Source organism: Odontesthes bonariensis, chromosome 6 (genome assembly GCF_027942865.1).
Source record: "Odontesthes bonariensis isolate fOdoBon6 chromosome 6, fOdoBon6.hap1, whole genome shotgun sequence".
In the NCBI taxonomy this organism is placed as follows: Eukaryota; Metazoa; Chordata; class Actinopteri; order Atheriniformes; family Atherinopsidae; genus Odontesthes; species Odontesthes bonariensis.
In genome coordinates, this window is record NC_134511.1 from 27,272,533 (window position 1) to 27,292,866 (window position 20,334).

General features: G+C 39.3%; 1 protein-coding gene across 1 annotated transcript in view; it reads right to left on the reverse strand.

The window, feature by feature from the left end:
- Positions 1 to 7,288: 7,288 nt before the first annotated feature.
- Positions 7,289 to 20,334, reverse strand: part of LOC142382392 (zinc finger matrin-type protein 4-like) — a 192,931-nt gene continuing 179,885 nt past the window's right edge. Inside the window, exon 7 of the mRNA XM_075468190.1 lies at positions 7,289 to 11,496. Within this exon, the coding sequence (XP_075324305.1) occupies positions 11,469 to 11,496 (28 nt within the window). The 3' untranslated portion in view covers positions 7,289 to 11,468. The remainder of the gene's footprint in view (positions 11,497 to 20,334) is intronic.

The window sequence follows — 20,334 nt, forward strand, 5'->3', positions numbered from 1 at the left end:
ATCTAAAGATGGAAATGAAACCCTGCCACCTTATCAACTCTACCACAGCATTTGGGTGGAATTAATGCATGGCAAGAGAAAATAGAAACAAAATCTATATCCGTTACTTTTTGTTTTGTTTTGTTTTGTTTTTCCCTTGACACATGTAGGCACTAGTGGAGTCAGGTTTATGTGTTGACAGATACACCTTGACAAGCCTGAATTCCCTCCAGATATAATGTGGGAGTCCAACCATGCAAGTGCAAAGTAGAAAAGACAGCATGCTAATCTTCCACATCCTGTATGTTTTATCAGCAACTTGTGAGTAAGACTGTTTTCTTGTTGAACACACATTGATGCACACTGGGCATCTTTAAAGAACACTAAATTACACATGATGAGCGCTGAAGAATGCTAATATGCCTCAGAGTTAATCTTGTCATTATCATAAGAGGATTACAGTTTTAAAAATGCAGGGCTGATTATTGTGGATGAAAACAGCAACAGCACAAGTCTTTTTTTTGTAACGGCAACACTTTAAGACGACATTTATAAAACCAGGCAAGTTATCGCAAATCCTAAACAGCAGCGATGGGAGTGTCCAGTTCTTAAAACTGCGCTTATGCACAAACACAAGTTCAACCAAGATATTTCAGTAATGACCAAAGTAGTTTATCTAATTAGTGTTTTTTTCAGCGATAAAAAAGCAGACCTGTTGATAACCAGGTGCCTGTAGTTTACCAATGACACAGGCGCAGCTTTTTTATTGTTACAACACAGCCCATTTAAGCATAAATCTGATTACCTGATCCCTTGAAATATTTAAGATATGCACTTTGGCTCAGATAAATAAAGTAATGAATGTTTTGCATAAGTTCAGTAAGCAGTGTGTGTCCCCTCATGTCTGCCCGTATTTTCTCTGTGTTTGAGTTTTGTCATCCTGCCAGGCTTCTCCACGTTATAAATTCACCTGAACATCCCTACTCTGGTCTCATAGGCTTCTTACCTGCTTCTTCTCAAGCAATTCAATAGTTCACTTATTTTCCCTTAAGGCTGACTTTTGACCATCCATCTCCTCCCCATCTCCACCTCTTCCTGATAACAGAAGGGTCTTATTAGAAGAACTTTTTATCCTCCACCAGCATCTGGACTCTTTCCCAGTACCTTTTTTTTTGTTTCACTGGTCAGACTACATCAGAGTCTAATTGAGTTGTTTTGAATTCATTTTTCACATATCAGCACATTCTTTTTCTATCCTTTCCATCCCTTATTGAAACATTTTCACTTCATTTCAGAAAATTTCAAGGACTTTGAGTATGAAATACTAAAAAAAAAACTTTCGAGCTGTCATGAGGACTAACAAACTAACTTTTTAGAATTAACGGCCTCAGAAATCTCAAATGTATCCAGTTCTTATATTAGAGCATATTTGTTCTTTTAAGAGTTCAAGTAGCAGACACATTTTACAACAGATGTTTGCAAGACATGAATCAGTGCTTCACGAATTAATTCAGTCGGATGATTGGTTTAGATTATAGATTTTTGGTTCCAGCAGCCGTGTCTTTGTGAAGCGGCCTCAGCCACCATAAACCCAGCTGAGATGGTTTGGGAATAGATGAGGGGAGAGTGAAGGAAAAATATTCCAGGAGATTACATGTAGAAAGCTGACACAATGCTAATCAAAGCAAAAGTAAAAACTGTTAGCTTTAACTATCAAGGATGCTGATATTTGTCTCTTTCTTCCAGACTCACAGATAAACAGGTAACTTACTTCTAAAGAAACCCCGAAATCAGCACTGTTTAAAGGCAAATTACATGATCTATAATGTTATGGTATGACTCTGTCAGCTGCTGGGGATTTACCGCCAAAAATAAAATTATACTCATTCTATGCATGCTTTGATCTTAGATATTTAGTCTCTGATAAGCTTATAAAGTCATTTGCTTTCTACTTTCAATTTATAGATTTATGTATTTGCATACATGTCACAACTCATGTAAACAGCTTGAGTCTCTTAAGATGTATGTTTGTTCTGATGGAGCTGCACATTGCCCTCTCTTCCTATCTCTGCATATCATACATAAAATTAGCTCCGGTAAAGAGAATGGAGCATACAGACAGCTTCAGGAAGTTTAAAGAGGTTGTGTCTCAGCTTTAGGAAATGATCAGGCAAAAAATATTTTATTAATGTACCATTAAAAATTGATTCAGGTTCATTACTGTCTCTGTTAACTTTCATCCACTTTCTATGCAGCAAGAGAATTTAATTTCCTCAAAGAAGAGGCATTAATGGTTTGATGCAATGAGCGCTGAAAACTATTTCATAGATGGCTGAATTAGAGGCAGTGTAAAAAATCTGCCAATCAGGACACTTGACACATTACAGACTCAATAAGACTTGAAGGTGCACCCTACCTGTCGCTCAGTGGAAGCTGAGTGACCCTGAACTGAATTAAATGGGTCAAGAAAATGGATGGATGAATAGATAGATGGATGTTTCAGTCAGACATTAAAAAAAGAGATATATGCTCTACTTGGAGGATGAAGGATACAAAATATAAGAAAAACAAAATCAAGTTTAAAAAAAGCTATAGAAATACAATACATGTGAATTCTGTATTCTCTATTTACACACAGGCTATATCAGCTGCATAGCAATTAAGTAAAGAAAATCTTTAAAGGACTTATGAGGATTCTTCAACCCAATATCATGACAGATGAAAAAGCTACTTTGTCAAAAAAGTTGCAGTTTTACATATAAGCCTAAAAGTTGTACATGTACTACATATTCCTGACTCTGTTCTCCACAGTCATACATAGTGATACGCTCTATATCTCTACATGTTGACCTATTTGATGGCGTCCCCTTTCCACGATAGTGTCCAATTGGCTATATAGGCATAAAAGAAGGAAGGAGGGGATGACAGATGGCATTTTGGAGCTCCAAACCCATTGTTATGTAGGGATTTTACAAAATACGTGGTCTCGCCATGACAAAAAATCTGCACTTTTATGGTTTACGCATTTTAATATCAAACAGTTGTGACTCCTCGTGTCACATAAACACTACCCAGCAGAAACCATTTCAAACCATGGATTGTAACATTACTGCGTATTGGACAGGTGGAAGGGTTCCTGTTAAATGTTTTCTGGTGGGACTGAGCTGTGCCACATCAGTGCTACTGGGTTTGGGTCTGTATGCACTCGTTCAAGGTCGTGGGGTGGCTGTGGTCTGTGCTGGATGTCATCGGGTGAAAGGTGGGGTATATTGTGGATAGGTAGCAATTCTATCATAGAGACAAATTAGACATACAGCCATGTATTTGTAAGTCAAAATTAATCAGAAGAAAACAAACAGGCACAGTGAGGGCATGCAAGATCCACACAGGAAGGCACAAGCTGAGGTTTGAACCAGAAACCTTTTTTTTTGCTGTGAGATGATGATGTTGATCCTCACACAAACATCAGGAACCCAAAAATCCCACTTATTGCTTGATTTGGTATTCTGGTGATTTTCAAATTGAAAACAAATATTCTGCAGTAAGAGGAACATGCTTATTAGCATCTCTTGACACACACAATGTTAATGGCCTGCAGACGTACCGTTTGAGAAATAGAAACATTGAACGCTGTCATTCTGTGCTGGATTCTCTTAAAGACTACTTCCCTTGATGATTTTACCTCATGTCTCTTGTGTTTTCATTCACAAGAATTTTGATAACATGCACACTTTATATGCACTGAAGGCATACATCAGGGACTTGTGTTGGATTGGTTTGGCTTTGTTCCAGATCCATTGGCCCTCCTTTCTCACTCCTTTTCTTAGGTTTGCTCTCTCTTTTTTCCTGGCACACATGTGGTGGTGACAGCTGGGAAAAAGAATGAAAATATCATACCCACGTTAGTCCCGGTCCTCAAAATATGCTTAATACACAAATCTTAATCCATTTCCTTGGCTCGCAGGTTTTCTTGTCTGCAGGCCCCAGCTTTGCTCAGTCACTCTTACAACGTTCAGGAAGAACATCAGAAATGATCTGATTCCATTTTTGGAAACCACTCTTCACCAGAGTGATAGGAGACCTATAAACCAGACTTAAGCTGTTCCAAGGTCATAATGAGAAATTGTGTTGCACTGTATCCAAACAACATTTAATCTTCAGTTAAATAAAACTTGATCCTTCATCCTTTATTAAAAAATGGTGGAAAATTAGTGCATTCAGTAATCTCCCAGATTCACTGATGCAGTCACAGGATCTGTTCACATTTTTGGTTAGTGGCTACACCTTAAAAAGTGTCATGATAAAGAGATGAATGCAGTTTGATTCCCCAAAGTTAAGAGTATTTTAACGATCCCTCACAGATCAGATGACAGCTCAGGGACGCTGGTTTCTTTTCCGACGCGCCTCCTCATGCAGAAACCTGCCAGGGACTTTTTCCCATTAACATTCTATCACTCAAATTTAACTGATTGAATTAATGAGTCTTACCTCCCGATGGGATGCTGTTGTCTGTGTTGCTTGATTAAAATCATCTATCTTCATGGGTCAGGACACACAAAGCCCAACACTGCTGAAACATTTCAGTGGAAAAAATTTCATGAGAGGGGCATTGTAGCAAAATGGAGGAAGAAAGGAAAGAAGTCCTATTGACACTTCTGTCCATAGTGACAGTCATACAACCTTATTTCCAATAACTTTGGACCTTGTGTAAAATTTAAAAATTAATAAAACTAAATGATCTTAACCCATTGTTTAACTAATTGAAGAGTGATGACTAAATCAAATCTTGAAACAAATTAATGTTTTTTACATTCATGCTCATCTCAGATTTAGATTTTAGCATGAGATGTTTAAAAAGTTAGAAAAGATTGGGAGGAGATCATCACTCTCTGAAAACAATTGTCGGCAAGTCATTGAAGAGAAATTAGAATTACATTTGTCCAATTCAGATTGTAAAGAACACAGAGATTCAATCATTTAAGGTACATAAAAACAATAAAAGATTCAGCAAATATGGACACATTTGTTAGCGAGGGACAGCGGCCAAAACCCAGTTCTTAAGAGCTACTCAGTTTCTTAGGCACTTTATCGACCCTTTAATGCATCCATCCATCCATTTTTCAAATCCTGCTTAATCCAATTCAGGGTGGCGGGGGGGCTGGAGCCTATCCCAGCTGCCATTGGGAAAAGGCGAGCTACACCCTGGACAGGTCGCCACAGGGCCAACACAGACACAAACATGCATGTTTTGGAACGGAGGGAGGAAGTCAGAGTACCCAAAGAGAACCCACGCATGCAACATGCAAACATGCAAACTCCACACAGAAAGAACCCTGCTGGGATTCAAACCAGGAATCTGTTTGTTGTGAGGTGATTGGTGCAAACCACTACACCACCGTGCAACCCATTATTCTTAGCCCAAGGAAATTAAATCTCAGTTATGACATTAAACAGTTAAAAACAAACCTTAATTCTGTGGTGGAGGTCACTGCATGAACTAATCAATGCTCCATAAATGTATCCACCCTCTCTGAACCTGAGTTCAATTACAAAACAAAGTCCCTTCAGGCTCCAGAGGAGAGGGACCATTAGACTTATTGTCAGCATACAGTTCAATTGCCAGCAGCAGTGACAGAATGGTGGATTAGTGCACATGGCGTATCAAATAATGAAATATACTGTATATATATGCACCATTTACTGTTTCAAACCAACATATGCTTAATGGTTGATCAGTCTAATTCTATAACAAGCTGGTATCACATCTGAAATCAAAACGAGTCATATATTTTCAGAAATAGCTGTAATTACCGTAATCAATTAAAAGGGTTCTCAAAGGTTTTTAAACTGAATAAATGAATAAGAACTATTAGAACTATGAATTTCCCCAGATTATACTCTTTGGTTAAAAAAAAAAATCTATACAAAATAAAATATATATTTCAGGTTCTTCGGTCATTGAAAGTACATCAAAGTGGTAGCTTTGGTGACAGCTTTGCACACTTGCTGGGTGTTTCTCCTTTTCTCTCTGATCCAACTTATTTCAGCCATGTCAGGTCATGTAGCATCATTCTGCATCTGATTCAAACAGATTTTAATTCTTTACTATTGAAAGAAAAAAAATTGAAAAAGCTCTGGAAGCCATACTGGTTTACTGTTGCCTTAGTTTGGCAGCGAGGGATGAAACGGCTATATTTTTGGATGATTATGAAGGATATATATTTTGGCAAGGATAAGTTTAGAGACTTTTTGTCCAAGGTAGAATTCACTCATCCATATGGATATCTGACTGTGGGGTCATCTGGTGGGAATGACAGGTACAGTTAGGTAGTTGTCTAAGCTGTGGTGACATGAAAAGCTGCTCCCCCAGGCAATATGGCCTCCAGGAGGCCTAGAGGTACAGGTGCAATGGCCATGTAGTAGAACCACTACATGTTATGGGATGCTCTGCTCTTAAAGAGAGTCCTGGCCAGGGAGAGCGATATATCCTTAAACAAAGACGACCTGCTGTCCAAATTCATCTGAGAACTGGCTGTTGATAGCTACTACCTTTCTAGTTATCAGCTGAGACTGTTGTGGCTGGTGGAGGTGGAATGAGTAGTATTTCAAAGGCATAAACTTCTGATTAACTGCTGAGGTGCTGATCTTATGATTGTAAAAAGTTGTTTTGGTAGCACTTGTGCTGGATGCATAGAGAACGGAAGAGACAGATAGCAGCTGAGATCAGCTGGGCTGCTGGGTTTACGCCCTCATTTTCTCTCAGCAGCTCTGCAGGTTGAGGATGGTATCACTTAGCTTGTTGGTTCAAGTAGCATAGAGCGAAAAGGTTTGGTGGATTGAGGAATGCCTATCCAGACATGAGCACAGTGTAAAGCAGAGAGTGTCATCAATGGCTCGTGGCAATGAGCTTAGAGGAGATAGAGTGGATGAAAAACAGACGGCTGCTTCAAGAGACAAACAGTGAAGTAAATTAAGTAGCTGTTTAAAGACATGCGGAGCTCATGGGACATATGTGACATTTCCTATAGCAACGAGGTCGAATTCTTTGCCAGCTTTTCGGAGGGTTGCAAACCCACTTGATGTTAAATGAATGGATCAGGTACAGGGCATCATCAGAGCTTGACTGTGTAAGTGGAGGTTCAAGATGACATGATGGTAACCAGTGGGGTGCTTATTACATAATATGATATCATAATAACTCACAGAAACTGAGAACTTTTGCAAGCAACAAAAGGAAGAAGAAACATTTTAGAAGAAGCACAAAATTAAAAAAAATGTAGTTGCAAGTGTCTTTTATTCTTTCCTCAGACACAATAGAGCACATAACCCAGAGCACAAAGGTACAAGAGGGTGGAGGTCCTCTGATGAAGGGGATACAACTGGACTGAGATGTTATCACTCAAGATGAGCAAAGCGGTTCATTCAAGTTTTTTTTTCTTTGCAATAACAAATCATGCGTGCACATCTTATTTGCAATATTAAAAAAACACATATCTATAAAGTATTGTTATTGTCATAGGCGGCGGAGTCTCTCCATCAACTGGCAGCTCTGACATCAGCCAGCAACAGTTCTTTCAGTTTTCAGTGTATGATGTTCAATGATGATTTCTCTTTCTCCATGGTACAAATCTCCGGCTCTGTGTTGACGAGATTTCAGCAGTCAAAAACAAAGAGGTCTCTGCAAAAGTCAAAGCTTATTTTTGATCAAACACAAGTCTGCCGTTGCCAGCACTAAAAATGACAGTGACTGAGATCACGTCTACTGTAAACCGATAGCAATTCTAACTTATTTTGACCCACAACAGTAATATACTGATAACTCAAAGTTTTACTCATTCTTCTCTTTTATACAATACTGGCTTTAAAGTCAACATCTTAGATTTCTTAACAAGACAAGACGGAAACAAAAGTGCTACATAAGCTTTGAATAATACCCTTTAAAAGACTCCACAACATCTACATATATTTTTTTATGAAATCATTAGTTATGATTCAGTCCCTTCTGCAGTACCGACACATTCTACAAGGCTCTGTAGTGGAGCGACTCAGTTCATGTGACTGTTCAACTCTCCACAGCAGTGTTAAGTTTCACTTAAACAACCAAGTTACATCTCCCTGAGATGAAAACCAGACTGAAATAAAATAATTCTAAGCCTCCAACACTGACCATCTGCAAATGACTGTACATGTTTTACTACATTGTCGAAAAAAACCCAAAAACTCGAACAGTTTAAACACCAGGGGCAAGAAACACAAACGCTCAGATGATCAGATTCTAGGATCAAAGTCACTGCAATGAGGGAGGTTGGACGTTACCTGAAGGGTCAGCCAGGATGGCAACATGGTGGTGCGCTGTGGGGTTTGAACGTGCATGTCAGATGGGGTGTGAGCTTTATCTGTGCCCGTTTTCTCCCTCAGTCCTTCAGACATGCATGATCATTTAACTGGCGCTTCTAGTCTTTTTGTGTTAGTGAATCATAGACCTTCAGTTCATATTGTGGCAGTTTGCAGGTGTGAAGCATCAGGAGCGCTGAAAGCACCGTAGTGACTTTGTTCTACAGGAAAACGGAGGACCAACTGGGACTAATGCTGTTTTTACATGTATAGTAGCATGTTGAAACAGGTCATTAAAACTTGGATACATCCACGATAAAAAAAACAATTAAATCTTCCATTGCCAGTAGTAGCACATTTACCCTCTGATCTGGGATTGCAGTGTATTCAGAGTTAGTCGAGTAACTATCACAACCTCTCAGTGGACAAGCCTGTGACGACAGCAACATGAAGGGATGGCATTACGCCGGCTCTAGAAGGCTGTGTTGGACCAGTCTAGTTGAATGTTTTTGACAGGACTGTAGATTATGAGCCTGACACAGCAAAATCGATCCATCTCTTTTTATCTGAAAGTCGTTTCAGAGTATGTGTTGTCTTTTAAATGTGTGTCTCTGTAAAAAAAAAGTGAGCTGTGCCCACTATTGTTGCCCTGACTTTAGCAGCCTCAGTGAAAATGAACATTTTCACCCAGGAATCGCTAAATATGCATGACCGCTGGAGTTTTCCATTACACTAAAAAAACAGATGTTAGCAGTGTAAAAAGAGCTCAAGTGACACAGACTAAGAGATGGGTTTATTCTTTACCTAGACAAAGACACTGATTGCACTTTGGGCACTGACTGAATGAGGATTGATACTCCAGGTACCACTGGTCAATAGTTTCCTTTGGAAGTGGGCTACACTGATCTTTAATGCTGACACGCAATACTAGTTATTTCTTCTACTTCAGCCTGACTGGACTGAATGTTTTGCTTTTCATATTTTTTCCGATCATCTGGCAACTTATGTTTCTTGTCTCAGGCATCTTTTTGGGGATGCAGCTGTGTCCCCCAGTCTCTGCATCAGGGTGAGGATCAAAGCGAGGAAAATGAATGTAAAGACAATGACAGTTGTAGTAAATCAGATGCATACCTCATTATTTCATGTAATATAGCTCTTTTCTCCTGGTGAAAGGTGAATCTGCTGTACGCGATGAAGAAGTAGAGTCTTTTATCAAATTACAACCACTTTTACAGTGACTTGGTCAGATGTATTAAAGATGTTTTGTCAAATATATTGACCATGTTTGGGAGTTTAAAAAGTTGCATTCCTATCATTTGCTTGTAGGGACAGACACAGTATTTACCTCATCTCCATGGATGAGGACATCCAAAAGTCAGTTAAAACACACTTTGATAATGCAAGTAATTGTTCTGAGCATGTGCAGGATGACAAGTGACAATGGAGAGGAGAGCTCCCTTTTAACAGGAAGAGACCTCCAGTGAAGCCAAACTCAGGAAATGTCGTGATCTGCCTCAACCTCTTCAAAGGTTAAGAGGACCTGAACTTCAAAAAACACTAGGCCAGGGACAGCTGCTACGGGAAGAACGACAACAAAAAAACAATAAAAAAAAGAGATAAATACAGTTTTTGACAACAAAAATAGCATATACATACATAGAAAGTAAAATGTAAAGACATCAGGATGAGAAAGGTGCACTCAATAGTCTTGACCTACAGTAGCATAACTAAAGGGATGGTTCAGGGTCAGGTTTTTAGTTATTTTTCGCTTATTTGTTTGTTTTTTAATTATAAGAGTGGAACAAATATGAAAGAAGATCACATTAAAAAAATATCCAAGACTTTTTTCAAAGTGTCTTTGCTAACTTTCCCATATTTGATTAGTTTTATTTCTTGAATTATAAAATATTTGACATCTTTTCATGTTATTTTCAGACAGATTGAACCATCCATCACTTTGAAACTGTCCAGATGAAAATTCTCCCAATGTTTTTAGTTGTGGATGTTTAAAATTCTCAAAAGAATGTCAAAATTTCTCTCTATATTTGGATGCTATTCTTTGACAAAAATCCCAATAAACTGCCAAACTGGCCTGAGATTGTCGATGAAGTAAATAACAAGTAAAGAACATTTCTTTGAACCACTAAACTTAATAATCTCGGTGAAAATTCTGAATTCCATCCACCCTCTGTAAAAGTGGCTTAAAATGGGTTTATGAACCCTCCTATGGCTCTAATATTTGGTATTTCTCCATTCCACAGATTCATTTTCCACCACAGAAAGAAAGTAAAAAGTAAAACTTGAGATAGATTTACTTAAAATGGAATATCCCACTTGTATTTCTTTATACATGAAGACATACTTTCACATCTTGCTTGCCAATAAGACAAACTCAGGGTCAAAGAAAAGTAACTTTGTGTTCAGTACAGATGATGGAGGATAATAACATTGCAACAAAGTAAGAGTTGAGCCAGTGTAATTATTGCTTTCAATCCATTGTAGGCCGCAAGGGGATTTAGGTCCACTCCATGAATGTACTGTAAGCACAATGCAAAGTTACACTCTGTGTACCACACAGCAACTAAGGGCAAAGAGAGTAATGTACCCATAGTTCATAATAATAATAACATACAATTTCAAATAAATAGGCTATGTTTCATTCAAGTAAAAGCAAACAAACCCTCATATTCTCAATTCAAAGTTCACTGTACAGTAGTTATAACATCCTGTGAAAATAAAGTATTAGTTTGTCCATGCATTCTTAGAAAGGCTGCTGTATATAAGATCCACTTTAATCCTTTCAGAGGGTTTCAGTAGATTAAAAGAAAAGAAAAAAAACACAGAGCACAGCTGCAGAGGAATGTCAAAGATAAAGAGTTTAAGAGTGTCCGGTAATGTGGAGCAACTGTTTAAAGTGTTTTTTTTCTGATAGATGAGAGATCCGACGTCGTGCAGGCGTGTTTCAACCCACTCTCTTTATTTCCTCGTTGTCACGTTGGCTGAAACAGACTTAGCCAGGAGAGATAGAGAGAAAGAGAAAGATTGAAACAATGATGAGGAGAGGGCAGCAGGGCAGAGGCAGAAAAAAGCAGGGCAAGCTGACCACAGCTTGTCTGACATCAATCCAGTAGTTGGTTTTTATTGTCGTCCCATGTTCATTGGACACAAATCTGATTCTTCAGACTGTTGGGGAAGAGAGAGGAAAAGGTCAGTCTGGAAGTGCATGGCAAAACTTACTCATCAGCTCTGCATAGAGTGATTAGATATCTTAAGTAAACTGTTTTTGATTGTGATATCTATCCCAGTGAATAGATTTGTTATCATCATCATTCTTTTTCTAGGGTTCAAACAACACAGACATATAAAAATTAAAAACAGCGATACACAAAGTAACAGAAAAGGATTTTTGTGGTGGGGTTGTGAGACGTACTTATGGGCAATCAGTGTCTTATCTTCAGTAAATAGCAGTCAGAGTGCTCCCAGCAAACAAGAGGGGATGTCTCTTGTCTCGACGTCCCTATGACATTTAAGATGTTCGCAACATCCACTATTGGTTCCCACTCCAACATTCCCAGCCGGTCGTTAGCAGAAATTTATTGACATCTTTAAACAAGTTGTCCTTTAACCTTCAGGGAATTTACTTTTTTGGTGCCCAAGATAACGTTTTCTTCTTTCATCTGTGTTGGGGAACCTCATGACTTTAAAGGGTTTTATTAGACATACATGTTGTGTTTGTGTATTCTTTCACTTGTACCGTACATGAAATCACTCATTACATACATGGCACTAGAAAGAGCATATTATCGTCTTAGTCCGAACTAAATCAAACTTTTAGAATATATGTGAACAAGTTAGTTAAACCGAAACTGTATAAAATCAAGCTTTTAAAAACAGGACAAACACACTTAGGTATTAGTCCTTAGGTATTATATCACTCCTTGTAATGCTATATACTCCCCCACCATCTGGACCAAGGTTAGTTTCTGACCCCAAACAAAGACCAAAATCCTGTAGCTGGATACTGTTGACTTCAACCCGGGGCAACATGCTCCAAAATTCCATCTTTTCCATCAAAAACAATATAGGATAAGTAAATATTGTTACAGATGAAGTACCAATAAAGCTGATCTCATTCACACATTTTCCTGTTTCTTTAGTCAGATGGCTAACATGTCAGAAATTGAGACTGAAAGCAGTCCATTAAGACCATGTGTCAACTCGGGGTCACTTGCAGCATTTCCAGACTGCTCTGTCTATCCATCCATTTCCCAACCACGTTTAATCCTATTCAGGGTCACGGAGGGGCTGAAGCCTATCCCAGCTGCCACTGGATGAGAGGCGGGGTACACTCCGGACAGGTCGCAGTCCATCACAGTCATGCCCACTCCGAGAGTCAATTAGAATGCTTTTGGACTGTGGGAGGAAGTCACAGCGCCGTGGTTGGAAATACTTCAGTTAACTCGATTCCACTCTCAAGTATGTCTAATGGGACGAGGACAGTGGTCAAATCAAATGACCAGGTCGAGCCGTAACCTTAGCTCGACTCAAGTGTGCATGAACTGTGTATTTTAAACATCAGCTTGGTCATATATGTCAGAGTTGTCATATGGCGTGCATTTGGCAAAGTGAGTTCTATGTTTGAATGTGGTGTGGAAGGACTGGATTTTGTTACGTAGCATTGGTTGCGAGGCGTAAGGACACGGATGCAGACTTCTAAAACAAGACTTGATTTATTATCCCAAAAAAATAACAAAAGTCAAAATGAAGGCACGGCTGAGCCGGATGAAGAAACTAAACTGTGGAAACAAAACCTGAAGATGACTGTGACAAGAAAATGAATTATTTGACATGACATGACATGACATGACAAAACACTTAGCTTTGGATTGACGTGGCATGGAATGAATGGTGAAAGGATCTCACAATGAATGTGAGAAACCAGAGAGACTAAAAACTGATGAATGACTGGATGCAGCTGAAGACAATGAACAGGTGACGGGAATTAACTAATGACCAGAACATGGGGACTGAGGAAAACTAAAACTAAAACTAAACATGAGCTAGAAAACTAAAGACTAAACACCAAGGGTTGAGAAACTAAAACATGATAAAACACAAAACTAAGAACTAAAAACATGGCGCAAAACCCCATGTTCGTGACAGATCTGATCCCAATGCAGACTTGAATCTTGAGATGGTTAGCTTGAGGCTATCTTTAAATGTTACAATTATGAATGTCACACAAATAATGTCCCTCTAGCTAAAAGAGAACCCAAGATATTGTTGTATGGCAAATGTTCCTTTTTTAGTGGACATACCATGGATCTTTGTGGTTTACTTTGCCTTCTCAGAAGGGGGTAAAAGATGAGAGAATGATCAAACCTCAAAAAAGTCTTTGCGGTTGTTAATTTATTGCTGATCATTACTTTCTCAAAGAGTTCAAATATAATTTTGGTGTTCCAGGCTTTTAACTAATTTTTGCTGTCTTGTTGTTGGTATTTCAAGGTTTTCAGTCACTGCAGGTGAGACACTAGGTGTAGAAACACAACCAAGAAAACCCCAAAATAACCACATCACAACACATAAAAAAAAAAAAACTTTTGTAAATTAAATTTCAAATTTTCTCTGTTAGATTTTTGATATCAAGCTGCACCTGCTACCTAAATCTGTCTACAGTAGCAGTGAGATATCATGGTGATCCATTATCTTGCAGCTGCCTTTTGTTAGAATTTTGACAGACAATAGCAACAGATGCTGACCTACCGCAGGGTAAGTCAATTGGATTTCAGTATGATTTGTGTTTCAGGGTGATGATAATTAGTCCCGTCACCTTCATGTAAGAAAAAGAAGAGGCCAGTTTAATTGCCATGCTTCAGGCAGCAACACAAAGCTGCTGATCTTTGGAGAGTAAATGTGTACGGCTTTTTAAAAATCTTTAAACTGGAGTTGATGATTGATGGTTTCCTGTTGGTCTGCATTGCATTTTATCAGCCAGAAATGTCACAAGATGTGCCTCTGAGGTACCCACAGTGGGACATTTGGGGAAGATTTGTAATGACCTTTTGAATATGCAATTATTCTGCTATATGAACAAATTGCTCCAGCTGAGTGGCTGCGTTATCAGCAAACTCTTTTGTTCTGTTTCTTATAGATTTCTTATGAATTCCAATAACCCTACAGGGGGAAAAGTTCTCCCAATAGTTTCAGGTGATTAGTTCTTATTCAGAGTAGTAGACCATTATTCTCTAAAGAAACCCCCTGAAGCTATTGCAATAATAATTTCCGCAAAATGCTGATTAAATAAAAAGAAGTGAGATTCATCCATTCTGTCCTTTCACATGGATTGTTTTCCATATTCAACAACATTTTCCTTTTTCTCTTGAAACCCACTGTAATAAGATTGGTATCCAATAATGGTTGCTGTGTGAATGAGCAGGTGGGTGGAAGCAGCCAGAACCAACACAGGACCTAATCCTATTAATTCATCATCACACAATTTCTGTCCTCATCTTCCTCTGTCGAGAAGGTCTGATACCTCACAGGTTCAACTGCTCCACCCTCTGAGGGCTAAGACAGGAAAAGCCACCAACTGTCTGTGTCTTCGACTGTATAAACAGGACCAAAAGTAGCACAGATGGTAATAAAACCAGAGGCCTCCTGTGGTGTGTTCCAGCAGAGATATACAGTGACAGTGGGCGGAAACATGACAGTTGTTTATTTTTGCCACACATAATGAGTGCAGTTTCAATGCCAGTGCGATGGGAATTGCATGTTGTCTTCAGGTGATGTAAGCTGAGTAATCACAGACTGATTTGCAACAAGAACATCCCACTATGTCTGACCTGTGAGAGCAAAACAGCTACACACAACTCCAGGCCTCTTTTCTTGGAAAGAGTAATGTGACAGAATGTACCAAAGCACACCTCACACCATTCCGTTGTTTTGTGTTGCTGCAATTAATTCTCTGAACCAACAAGATCTTCTGACCCTAACCTTTAAGAAATAAACTAAGCACAAAAACAGATGTTGGTGACTGTGAAAAATCACAAATCTCAACAGGCACAGAGGCAGAGAGAGGATAATAATCATGGTTGTAAGTCTAATTCAAGTGACTTAATTCAGCTCATCTCCCTGCCTTAAAAGCACATGTTGCTAAAAGAAAAACAATGGAATTAAAACTTTGAAATCTTAACTCCATTTTTGTTTGTTTCCGAAAAGCTAAGGCAGACCTGGAGACATAACATCTTATAGCCGCTGACTGTAAATATCACAACAGAATACACAAAGAAGAAGGTGTCGTATTCACAGCTTAATAAAATGATGATCAGATCTGGAAGAGAGCGCTGTTCCTGAACCAGCTGTCACATAATGTGATTTGGCCAAAGATTATTAAATCAACTTCAACATGAAAGCCCACAGGAGATTTTCCCTCATTGAAGTGAGTAAATTCTGATCTGACTATTATTGTTATGATTAATGGAATTTTATCATAATCATAAATAAAAACCTCAAACGTAGTAAGGAGGCTACATGTAGGACTCGGTTTTCAGAATTACCAATTTACAACAACTATGATTCAATCAAATTCAGTGTGGTCATGTTATGCCAATTCATTAAAAAAAGTTCAGCAAAGGAAACCATCGTATCACATCCTATTTTCACTTTGATACAATTCCTTGTTCTGAACATGTGGAAGGTGGTGGAATATGAGTTATTTTTCAGGTCTGCTGGTAAAGCTTGGGCTTATTTATTTGAGTTAGATGATTGCCTGTCAGGTAAGGGGTGTTACATATAATACTTTTACATGCACAATTCAATTATGGTACAGTTTTAACTCAACCAGGACATATAATTGGACTCCTTGTCCAAATATACAATCACAGGAGTTGAAAGATTTATTGACTAAAGTATAGTCAAGCTTCCTGCTTCTGAAGAGTGCAGACGTGTCTCTGTTTCCTCCTGCTGCTTATTGCTTTATTCACTTTTAAATCATTTCACTTCTTTCCACAAGTCTTGGATATAATTTTATTCTTTTTCTTTTAAGTGAACCGATATTTTTTTTAATATAATTTTTATTCTTTTTTACAACTTATCTGACGAGCCAGCGACTACAATCCTTTCAACAGTGAAAACTCTCGGATATATCAACAAGAAATTTGTGCGCTACAAGAAAGGATTTTTGCCTTAGAAACTGAAATGGGACTTCATGAAACGCTCCCAATGGAATCCAGTGGTAAGAAGTCCACATTTACGTCCAAAGGAAAGGGTGAAAAAACTGCTACTTACAACTTAAAGCTAAATGATTCTGTGTCTTTTCCAAGACTCTGCAAAGACACTTATAATGGACTTGGTGCTAAGCCGAAGAAACGTCAAACTGTTGGTATCAATGGAGGATATGTAACATCACCTGGAATAAAGTTAACAAACAGATTTTTATCACTATCAGAGCCAAATGTGACTGAGTGTAACAGACAGAGAGACGGTACAAAGCAGCAGATGGACAGAAAAACTGTGCCGTGTGTCAAGGTCAAAGATACTCTTGTGCTTGGAGACGGAGCCATATCTAATATAAACACAAACAGAATAGTTATTGCAGCTTTCCAAGTGCCACTGTCTCTGACATCACAAGATTACTACCTGAGGTACTGGCAAAACACCAAGGGGTGAAACAGCTGATTGTCCACGTGGGTGCAGTGGACATCAGAGAGAATCAGTCTGAAATCTTAAAAAAAGACTTAAAAAAAAACTATTTGAGAGTCTTGATAAAGTGTCGATACCAACGTTCATTAGTGGATCTCTCCCAAACATCGACAGGAGGATTAACAAATTCAGCCGGCTGCTTCAGTTGAACACATGGCTGTCCAAAGGTGGAGTGAGATGACTGACGGATAATCTCCTCCACGCTCTGAGGCATCAGAATGGGCCAGGGCCAGGACCGGGTCCTGTGCTGACACCAAGAGAGAAGAGGAGCGACAGTAGAGCTCCTGCCTCACCACCCAAGGACCCAGCAAAGGATTCAACCACAGCAGCACCTCCAGCATCCTGAACACAGGATTCAGCAGCCCCTCCATCGTCTTCACCACAGCCCCCACCACAGGCCTGGGACCCACCTGCTGCATCTAAACCCTCCAGAGATGTTTCACTATTGTTCTCTTCTCCATCGTCACCCATGAGACTTTCTGATCACCTTCAAGGCTTGGTGAAATCAGGGATTAAAATGGTTCCTCTCACGCCAAACATGGCAAGATCAAGAATTCTTTCCTCAAAGAAGCATCGAGCCCCTCTCCCTCCTCAGCCTACTCCACCGACCAAAGCCCCCCCAGCTTGGCCCCCACCACCGGTGCCCACACCTCTTATTTCCAACAGCGTCAATGCTGTTGTCTAGGACACTAAGGGCCTCTGTGTTGGTAAACACCATCTCAGCCAGAGGTCCAGGGATGAAGTGAAGAGGGACAGTCAGACTGTCCAATCGGAAATCTTATCCATATCCCTTGCAAGAACACAGCGCCCAGTTCAACTCTCGCTAATTTCAAACATGCAGTACTCAATGTCAGATCTTTAAGTAACAAATCATTCTTAATTAATAGTTTTATTTCCTCTCACAATGTTGATTTTATGTTTTTAACTGAGACATGGCTCGACAAAAACACAGCTAATGCAGTCCTGATTGAGTCTAGTTCACCTCACTTCAATTTTGTGTCTGAAACCAGATGGGAAAAAACAGAAAAAACCAGAGGGGTGCGGGTATTTGTACCATGTTCAGGGACAACATACCCACCCACAAGTTGTCGTTTGGGTTTTTTACATCATTTGAGTATGTGTCATTCAAAATGGAGATAAAACAATCTTCCATACTTTATATCACCATTTACAAACCACCACAGAATTGTTTTATTGACGATTTTACTGAACTACTTTCAATTGTGTGCACTGCTTTTGTCTGTTTAGTCATAACAGGGGACTTGAATGTGCATGTGGATGTAGCTGATAACAAGCAAGCTAAAGAGCTCACTGTTGTCCTTGAAATGTTTGGTCTAACTCAGCATGTGACTGAGCCCACCCACAGCAGAGGGCACACTCTAGGGTGTTGTTATCTCAAACGTGGATGTCGTCGATGTTGCTTTATCTGATCATTTTTGTGTTTTCTTTGACCTGTCTGTTACACCCAAACCAGCAGCTGGGTCTGCAGTTGATCAGGGAAGACTCATAAATGGCAGCACAGGGACACAGTTTATGCAAATGATTAGCCAGCTAGACTGTTACTGACAAAACAGTCGAAGAGATCATCTGCAGTCTGAGTTCATAGACATGCTGCCTTGATCAGTTGCCCACTAGATTTCTAAAGTCTGTGCTGAGCAGATTGTTACCACAACTTGCTCATCTAGTCAACATCTCACTCCAGACTGGAACATCTCCAAAGGCCTTAAAAACTGCTGTCATTAAGCCTCTTCTAAAGAAGACCAATCTTGATGCCACAGTACCGAACAACTACCGGCCCATATCAAACCTGCCATTCTTAGGCAAAGTCCTAGAAAAAGTCGTATACCAACAGCTTAGTGACTTTATCCTGTCTAACAATGCTTTTGATACTTTCCAATCAGGCTTTAGGCCCCACCACAGCACTGAGACAGCTCTGACCAAGGTGACAAACGATATACGCCAGAACACAGACGCAGGCAAAGTCTCAGTCTTAGTTCTGCTGGACCTGAGTGCTGCCTTTGACACAGTTGACCATACAATCTTATTACAGAATCTCTGGTGGTGTTTTAAACTGGTTCAAGTCCTATCTCAAGGACAATAAATATTTTGTTGAAATTTGGTAACCAAATGGCTATGACCTGTGGGGTTCCCAAGGGGTCAATCCTAGGACCCTTATTGTTCAATCTGTACATGTTTCCATTAGGCCAGCTAATACGCAGCTATAATGGGTCCTACCACAATTATGCAGATGACACTTAGATCTACGTGTCACTGACAGTAGGACGAGATGGGCCTGTAGATACATTGTGTCACTGCATCGAACAGATCAGTGTGTGGATGCAAAACAATTTTCTCACAGCTAAACTCAGACAAAACTGAAATCATTGTCTGTGGACCACAGAAATAAAGACAAAGTGTTATCAGTCACCTTGAGACTCTCTCTCTAAAACCTAATAATCAAGTTAGAAATCTCGGGGTAATATTGGACTCAGACATGACCTTGAACAGCCACATTAAATCAATAACATCAGGAGCTTTTTACCATCTAAAAAACATTGCCAGAATCAAAGGAGTAGAGTCCAAACCAGACTTAGAAAGACTAATCCATGCGTTTGTCTCCAGCAGGTTAGACTACTGTAACGGCCTGCTCACTGGGCTCTAAACAGGCTGTAAGACAGCTGCAGTACATCCAGAATGCTGCTGCTCGAGTTCTGACTTGAACCAGGAAATACGACCATATTAGTCCAGTGCTCAGGTCTCTGCACTGGCTTCCTGTCGCTCAGAGAATAGACTTTAAAACAGCTCTGCTTGTGTTTTATGTAGCTGTAATGCACTTTGATTTGCCTAAACTTACCTTGCTATATTCAACACTGCTACAAGAAGAGGTGAAATGCTCCCTCTCTGAATTTTAGAATTGGGATTCTTCCTTTATTGTCACAGACCAAAACAACTGTCAAACAATTTAGACGTTAGCAAATTGGTGCCATGTGGACATGTGAATAGAAAAGCTTCTTGTGTTACTTTTGTCGAATATATATTTGAAGGAGTAATTCCAGCTTCATAATCTGAAAAAGTAGATTTTTTACAATATCAGTAGTGCAGCGTGTTAACACATATTTTAAAAGGCCAAAACAAACTAACATTGTAGATCTGAAACCTGAAATAATTATTAATCTGCCTCAGCTGGTAGTTTGCAGTTTTTACTGCAAAAATAGACAAACAAAAGTCAGAAGTAATCAACTTTACACTCCCAGTCTGGAACAAAAAGCCATCTTTAGTTGGATGTTGAATTTGCTTCCAAGCTGCCAAATGTTAGCTTAT